Source organism: Chrysochloris asiatica, unplaced genomic scaffold (genome assembly GCF_000296735.1).
Source record: "Chrysochloris asiatica unplaced genomic scaffold, ChrAsi1.0 scaffold00213, whole genome shotgun sequence".
Lineage (NCBI taxonomy): Eukaryota > Metazoa > Chordata > Mammalia > Afrosoricida > Chrysochloridae > Chrysochloris > Chrysochloris asiatica.
This window is the reverse complement of record NW_006408731.1, coordinates 4,903,385-4,912,113: the sequence shown is the minus strand read 5'-3', so window position 1 is coordinate 4,912,113 and position 8,729 is coordinate 4,903,385. Positions and strand designations below refer to the sequence as shown.

The following is an 8,729-nucleotide window of genomic DNA, read 5'->3' as shown; positions in this document are numbered from 1 at the left end:
GTCAAGTTCATTCATGGTGATCCCACGTGTGTCAGAGTAGAACTGTGCTCTACGGAGTTTTTAATGAGTGGATTTTTTGGAAATAGTTCTTTCTTCTGAGGATCCTCTGGGTGGATTCCAACCTATTATCTTTCAGTTAGCAGCTAAGTGCATTAACCATTTGCACAACCCAGGGGCTCCTCTTGTAATGTTAGCTTATCTCATTCTCCCATAAGGCAACTTTCAGACAGAAATCACACCTGCTTAATTTAGATTCCTGACAAAACATCATGGACACATGGTGCAGGTGTGTCCCAGACCTATAGGATGCCTTACCTCTGAGAGATACCTTACCCAGGTCTGCTCTACCCACAGTGCATCAGGAAGGACCTCCAGTTGGGTGGTGTGAGGGGGAGTTTTATTTGAAAATGGTTCCAAAACCTGTAAGAGAGATAAAGCATGGAGATATATTTTTGACTCTTCCATGCCTGTCACTTTGCCAGCGTCTGGTTGGTGTCTGACACTCAGCTTCCCTCAGAGATAGCATCCATGTTCCGCTGTCCTTGTAGCTTGCCTTGTTCAGTGTGTTGAACATTGCCACTTAAAACAAGACAGATGTGTCTTGCTTTTACTTTAGTGTAACGTTTCTCACTTCCTATACTAAAAGCTACTCCCAGAAAGGATGGGAAACACATCACATGGATGTATAATTAATGGCACTTGTCAATTGTTACACTTTCCTAACCAGATTTGCTTTTGAAAAAGCTGGCAAAGGAAGGAAGCTCTAATATGGAAATGTCACGTATCCATCAGAATTGGAGGGCATAGGCAGTCACTGATATTGCTTCTCTATCTATCCGTGGTATCCTCGGGAGTGGCCTAGGGGTTTTCAGACTTACAGATGATGGTATATGTCAGGATCCCGCTGGATTCTGGTCTGAAACCCTATATACAAGTAATCCCAGAGTAGACCATTCTTCACCACATGTCTAATTACATCTACCCGGCTGCGGATCTGAAACAGACACAAAGCAACATGCCGGGACAGTTCAGTCAGCACGGATTATCACATCCCCAGTGTTCCTGGGAGAAGTAGCTGCCCTTGATGGCAGAAGCATTGGGAGTTAAGAAAGGAGTAAGATGGAGCAGATATTACAGACAGAGGGAAAAAGAAGGAACACAGTGTAGTGGATATTGAACGAAGAAACACAGAAAGTGGATCAAGAGCTGGCATAATGTAATGGTTAAGAACACAGACTCTGAGTTCAAATCCAGCTTCTAGCAGGTGATCTTGGTAAGCACTCTGAGCCTCAGTTTCCTCATCTACAAAATGAAGATAATAATAGAACATTCCTTATAGGAGTGTTGTAAGGATTTAACAAGTCAATGCACATAAAATACTTAAAATCATTGTTGCTATTGTTAGGTGCTGTCAAGTTAGTTCCGATTCCACCACCAACCTATGCCCAACAGAGTGAAAGACTGTTGGTGCAGGTCCTGCACCCTCCTCAGAATTGTTGTGATGTTTGTTGCCATTGTTGCAGCCACAGTGTCAATCTATCTCCTTGGGGAATCTTCCTCTTTTTCAATGACCGTCCACTTGACCAAGCATGATGTCTTTCTTCAGGGACTGGTCACTCCTGATAACATGTCCAAAGTACGGGAGACAAAATTGCCCCATCCTAGTTTCTAAAAAGCATTCTGGCTGTACTTTTTCTAAGACAGATTTGTTTATTCTTCTGGGAGTCCAAGGTACTTTCGATATTCTTTGCAAACTAAACAATTAAAATGCATCAATTCTTCTCAGGTCTTCCTTATTCATTTTCCAGCTTTCACATGCATATGAAGTGATTGAAAATACCATAGCTTAGGTCAGGTGACATCTCTACTCTTTTGCACTATAAAGAGGTCTTGTACAGCAGATTTTCCCAATGGAATGCACTATTTGGGTTCTTGACTATAGCTTCCCAGAGCTTTGAATGTGGATCCAAGTAAAATTAAATCCTTGGAAATTCATTTTTTCTCCATTTATCACAATGTTGTTTATTGGTCCAGTTTTGAAGATTTTTGTTTTCTTTGCAGTGGGTTGTAATCCATACTAAAGGTTGTATTCTTTGATCTTCATCAGCAAGTACTTCAAATCCTCTTCACTTCCAGCAATAGAGGTTGTGTCATCTGCATATCACAGGTTGTTAATGAGCCTTCCTCCAATCCTGATGCCATGTTCTTCTTCATAAAGTATAGTTTATCAGATTATTTTCTCAGCATATAGATTAAATAATGATGACGTAAAAGAGCTGAACAGAAAATTTCAAAAGACATGCGGAGGAGCGCTCAGATGTGGGGGTCGTATGGAGGACAGGGGGAAGCACAAGGATGGAGGTAACAAGACACTGTTCACGTCTTTCCCTCTGCATGGCTCCTGAACAAATGCCTTCACATAGCTCTCTGAATAAATGAAGTCAATTTGGTAGAGAGAACTAAGAAAAGTAGTGTATTTGGGGTATATTGGACCAATATTTTGACATCTAGGGGTCCCCTAGCCTATTAGCTGGCTCTTCACCTACAGAACTTAGAGCCAATTGGTGAGTCCTTGACCAAATCATGCCTTTAGCTCTTTTCCATATAGCCTAAGTTCTTTTTCCTGGGAAGAAAAATACTAAGAGACATATTGTAGACCACCAAGTATGATCAGTGGGATGACTTGCCCACCAGTGTGCTTAAATCCGGAGTCCCTGGGTGGTGCAGATGGTTAATACACTCAGCTGCTAACCAAAAGTTTGGAGTTTCAGGTCCAACCAGAGGTATCTGAGAAGAAGTGTGTGATGATCTACTTAGGAAACATTGCCAATGAAAACCCTATAGAGCACCGTTCTACTCTGACACACATGAGGTCAGAGGTCATCATGAGCTAGAATTGACTTGATGGCAACAGGTTTGTTTTTTGCTTTGTTTTGTTTCTTTGTAATTAAATCTACAACGTGACTGTTACTTGCTTCATTCAGCAGATGCACTGTAAAAAGTTATGAAAAATTATATTTTGTATTTCAAATAAAGTACTTTAAATGAGTTCTATGAATTTTTGTTTTTGTTTTTGTTTTTGATTTTAAAGATACCAAAGATGAGTCTCCTTTAAGGATAACAGACATCTTAATTTATAGATTTTATAAATTCACATTTGAGAGACAACACAGTGGCTAAGAGAATAGAGCTCTTCAGTTCAAACCCCTTTGCCACCATTTACTACCTGTACAGTCACTATGAGGCAGTACCGACTCAACGGCACCTAAAAACAACAACAACTAGCTGTACAACTTTGGGTCAATTATTCAACTTCTTGGTGTGCAAATCTCTTCATCTATAAAACATGGAATATAATAATTCATAGGGTTCATAGGATTGTTACGAGGATTAAATGACAATGTTTATATACTGTTTAGATCTCTGCTTAACCTAAAACAAGCTATGTGTTTGTTAATAAAAGCAAAAATAAAGATCTGTTTTGTTCACAATGAGTGTAAAGGTATTTATCATCTATATTACTGTTGTTAAACTCTGTCGTTGAATCTGTTCCGACTCGTAATGACAAGGTATAGGGTTTCCAAGGAGCAGCTGGTTGGTTTGAACTGCCAACCTGCTGATCCTACAGCGCCATGATACTTCATAAAAAGAGCCCTGGTGGAATTTTAGGATAGGTACTGAACTGCTGTCTTAAATATCAGCAGTTCCAAACCTCAGTTGTTCCCAAATGAGTTCTGCTCCTGTAAAGATTTACACCTTCAGAAACCTTATACAGGGTCACCATGGGTCAGAATCGACTCAGTGGCAGAGAGTTATTGTTTTTATGATACTTCTGATGATGTTTAGCTATATATAAAAATCCAGTTTTTTAAGACCCACAAAACAGGTAGTAGGTTAATGGGCTTACTGAAGTTTCAATATAGGACTTTATTCAATAACTAATACTTTACTGAACATAAAAATACTAGTCAATTTATAAAAATATAGTTTAAGACCACATCTATTTTATGAAAGAACATTTAACCTCTACAGTCAGGGCATCACACAAGCAATGATTCTTAAGGACAGGCTTGGTGTCCTGAACATAGTTATGGCGATTGATTAGATTTGGGGATATAATTAGATCAATTAATTTGTATCTTCTCCTAAATTACGTTTATGTAGCATTTCAGTTATAATGTTTGCTCATATACGGTGTCACTTGATTCTCATAACCACCTGATCAAGTGGGAATAAGCCCTATGTAAGTAAAACAACAAACAAGGCTCAGGATAGTTCAATCACCATGTGTGAAGCTGTTTCCAAAGTCATGGCTCTACTCTCTCTTTTATATAAGCCAGTTGATGGACTTATTTAAATTTGTAGCTCAACAATATGTGCATTAATTTATGTTGACTAACTCCTTTTATAGAGATTCACATGGAAAGGAGACATCATTGGAGAGAAGGGAACGGAAGGTAGAGACCAAGGCTCCCAGGCCTCATAATAGTTTATACTGCCCAAGTGTTTAAAAGTAAGCAGGTAGATAAAACCAATCATCAAAAAAGATTTGAAAAGAAAGAAGTACGGAATACAGTTAACAATAATGTTCAATGTTGGTTCATTTCTGTTGTTATTGTTAGGTACCATCAAGTTGGTTGTGGTTCAGTAATCACATGTATAACAGAACAAAATGTTGCCTGGTTCTGTACCATCCTCACAATAATAAGCATGTTAGAGTCCATTGTTGTAGCCACTGTGTCAATTCATCTTGTTTAGGAGCTTCCTCTTTATCACTGACACTTCACTTTACTAAGTATGATATCCTTTCTCCAGCGACTGGTGTCTCCTAATAACATGTCCAAAGTAAGTGAGATGAAGTTTTGCCATCATCACTCAAAAGAGTATTCTAGCTGTACTTCTTTCAAGATAAATTTGTTTGTTTTTCTGGCAGCCCATGGTATAGTCAATATTTTTTGCCAATACCATGATTCAAATGTATCCATTCTTTTTCAGTCTTCTTTTTTCATTGTACAGCTTTTAAATGCATATGAGGCTATTGAAAACACCTTTGCTTGGATTAGGTGTACTTTAGTCATCAACGTGATGTCTTTGCTTTTTAAAATTTTAAAGAATTCTTTTACAACAGAGTTGGCCAATGGAATACATCATTTGATTTCTTGACTGCTGCTTCCAGGGGTGTTAATTGTTGATCCAAGTACAACGAAATCCTTGACAACTCCAGTATTTTCTCCTTTTACTATGCTGTTGCTTTTTACTCCAGTTGGGAGGCTTTTTGTTTTATTTATGTTGAGGTTTGACAAACGTGCAGTAGCAATGTAAAATGCTAACTACGTTCTCTGTGCTTTCTTTACAACTTTTCTGTGAATCTAAAATAAGATGTTGATTAAATAGGAAGGAAGGAAGAAAGAAAAACATCCAATAGCATTGCTGCTTACTTCCTCATAGGGATGTTCCCGACTTGGTCTTTCCTTTGGGAAAGATAAATCTAGAAAGTCAATCAAATAGTCGTATCCTCCAGGATAAGGGCTGAAGTCTTCATCTGTCTCAATCATCTGTGCAAATGACAACATGGTAAAGGGAAGAACCATATTAATCGGGTGGTCAAGGTCTTTAAAAAATTCTAGGCTATGTAAGACCCCAAAGCCCTAAAATCGTAAATAGTTGTTGTTAAGTGCCGTAGAGTCGGTTCTGACCCATAGCGACCCGGTACAGGGTTTCCGAGGGTGTAAATCTTTACGGGAATAGAAAGCCTCATCTTTCTCCCATGGAGCGGCTGGTAGTTTTGAACCACTGACCTTAAGGTTCACAGCCCGATTCATAACCACTACACTACCAGAGCTCCTTAAAATGGTAAATAGTAATGAGTTGGAATTAATACGGAAAAAAAAACCAACTCCCTTTCTCTCTCTTTTCTGAACTGAAAATATTCTAATCCTAGTCTTTGACTCTAGCAAAACTACTTCTTATTATTAACATTAATCAGATTTAGGGAGAACATTGTCATTATCTTAAGTACTCTTATCAATCAGACACCAAAACCACCATAAATTTGCAGGTGCTGTCTAAGCGGTTCCAATTCATAGTGATCTCATTTATAACAGAACACAACATTGTCTGGTCCCGTGCCATCCTCATGTGGTAGGTGTGTTAAATCACGTTGGAATAAATATCAGTGTTTCTCACTGTCATAAAGCAGTTAAATTAAATAGTTTCATTTAAAATTCCCAAAGCATTCTGTTTCCCGTCGTCTAACTAAAATGATCATTTAGACCAGCATTTTCCAGGTTTTGGGATTCCAAAGACAAATTTCTAAAAATTATTTGGGAGATAATTTTCAAACATGTGTTTTGTCAAGTGAGAGCTCAAAAACAAACAAAAATGCTTACGTCTATGGTCACTACTACCTATTATCTTTTAAATTTCATTAAAGGAAGAATGTTTTAACCACCCAACAATGTTGTTGTTAAGTGCTGTCAAGTCAATTCTGACCCATAGCAACCCTGTATAGGGTTTCCAAGGAGTAGCTGGTGAACTTGAACCACCGACCTTGCCGTTCAAATAACTCAACAATAGGAAAGAACATAATCCTGGATTATGATAGTTCATCCCAAAACAAGAAAGTTGGCATCTTTGTATAAACCACATAAAATCTCAGTCTTACTCACCTCACTATTGACAAGTGGAAACTTAGACTGGCACTGACACCCAGGTAGGTTCCGAGGTGTCGCTGCTTTAAAGAATGGGGAGTGTTGTCAGGTACTAATGCTCAGGGCTTGAATGGCAAACTTGAGAATAGTGTTCACAACGGAAATAATGATCCCTGTCTTTAAAAGTGTTGTGGTTACATGCTATCGAGTGGGTTCAGACCCATAGTGACCCTGTAGAGAATTTATAAGGAGTGACTGTTGAGCTTGAACCACCTTTGCAGTCCAGCTCATTAATCCACAGTGCTACAGGTGTCAATTTCCTGAGGCCTAGCCTAAACTTGAGTCCTGGTGTGGCACTGTATGATAAGCACAGGACCGTAAGGTTGGTTTGAATTGCAAGGTTGGTGGCTCAAACCAAGGTTGGTGGTTCCACAGGGTGGCTATGCGTCAGAACCAGCTCGAAGGCACTTAACAACAACAAGAAGCCTGAGTTTGGCTCTCCACACACAAACTCAGACACCAAGCCAGGGGTGGTTGGTTACTCACCAACACTGAGGTTCTTTCTGGCCCATTTCTGGCCTCTTCCTTCTCCCACAGGAATCCCTGTTGTCATGAGTTGCTTTCAAGTCAATTCTTACTCATTATGACTCCCTGTGTGTCAGAGTAGAACTGTGCTCCACAGAGTTTTCAACGGCTGTGGTCTTCCAGAAGTTTATTACTGGTATTGTCTTCCTAGGAACTTCTGGGTGGACTTGCACCTCAGTTTTCAGTTAGCAGCCAAGGACATTAACTCTTTGTACCACCTAAGGGATCCTGTGGGAAGTGATCTGCCTCCAAACAATCACAGCCGTTGAAAACCCCAGGAGCACAGCTGTACTCTTAGACTCTGGGGGTCACCCCCAGTTGAAGTCAACTCAAAGGCAGCTGGTTTTCTTGTCCAGAAGCTCCTGCCTATCAGGACTTACTTTGCTTTTGGATACACCCTCAGCTCTGGTGACCAGGTTACTACCTAAACAGCTTGGCTTATGGACTCTGTGTGTACGTGTTGGGGTTCAGTTAAAGTAGTAGTTCTAGGCTTACTTCTTGGTTTGTGCAATGCAGTCCTCACCACAGTTGCAGATAAGAATTAGCTGCTGCTTTCTCATCTTCCTGAGTGAATCCCACCTTCCAGCCCCACAGTTTAAATAGCTGTTCCTGCCATGCTAAGAAAACAAACAAAAAGACATCTAAAACAAAACCAACAAACAATAAACATGTGCTGATAGGAAGTAACAGAATGCTTCAAAAGAGAAACCGAACTAGACTTGGAAACATTCCCTAACTGTTCAGTGAGGAATGGTTGGTTCATCACGTTATTAGATCTGTTTTCTGTTAGGCAGTCAGTAGGGTTTAAGGAGCTTGTTGGGAGATAGTCTGGGATACTAATGGGTTTTCATATATTACAATGATACAGGAAAGCAAAGATAAATGACACTTAACAGCATACCCTGACCACAAGGTTGTAATTCTTAAATCCAGCCCAGGTGAAGTATTCTTTTATCCAGGATGAGTGAAGAAATATTTCATCTTCTATGGCAGCATTCAAGAGTTTCAAGTATGGGCCAAAGTCCCAGGAATCCTTGTAAATTTTAGTTCCTTCTGGAGGCTCTGTGATGCCCTTGCTTCAAGACACAAAAGAAAGAAGGTGATGAAGAAACAAAGCAACAAAATACACCTAGAGGGCCAAAGTTAGCACTTAATTATCAAATTTAAAAAATCAACCAGGCTGTGGGAACCCAGGACTATGATTCGTGGTCCCCCTTCAACTGTGGAATTGAAGTCACCCCTGTGTCAGATGGTGGGGGACAAAACACTAGTGAGTATGCACACCATAGAATCATCAACTATTCAAGATCAAAAGGGCAGCATTAACTAAGAAGAACATCCCGAAAGGGTGGGAAAGAAGGAGGAATGGAAACGGGAACCTCAGGGAGGAAGTGTTACATGGAGGAGATGCAATCATTAAGATGGAATTTCTTAAATGTAAAACTGATGATCTGTTCTGTAAACTTTCACTCAATTCACAATAAAAAAAAAAAA

At 39.6% G+C, this 8,729-nt stretch overlaps 1 protein-coding gene across 1 annotated transcript in view; it reads right to left on the bottom strand.

Annotated features, from left to right (window-relative positions):
- Window positions 1-344: 344 nt before the first annotated feature.
- Window positions 345-8,729, bottom strand: part of LOC102830793 (cytidine monophosphate-N-acetylneuraminic acid hydroxylase-like) — an 83,445-nt gene continuing 75,060 nt past the window's right edge. The window contains exons 10-13 of the mRNA XM_006872825.1: window positions 8,137-8,311; window positions 5,439-5,555; window positions 879-994; window positions 345-420 (exon numbers count right to left, since the gene is read on the bottom strand). Of these exons, the coding sequence (XP_006872887.1) occupies window positions 345-420; window positions 879-994; window positions 5,439-5,555; window positions 8,137-8,311 (484 nt within the window). The remainder of the gene's footprint in view (window positions 421-878; window positions 995-5,438; window positions 5,556-8,136; window positions 8,312-8,729) is intronic.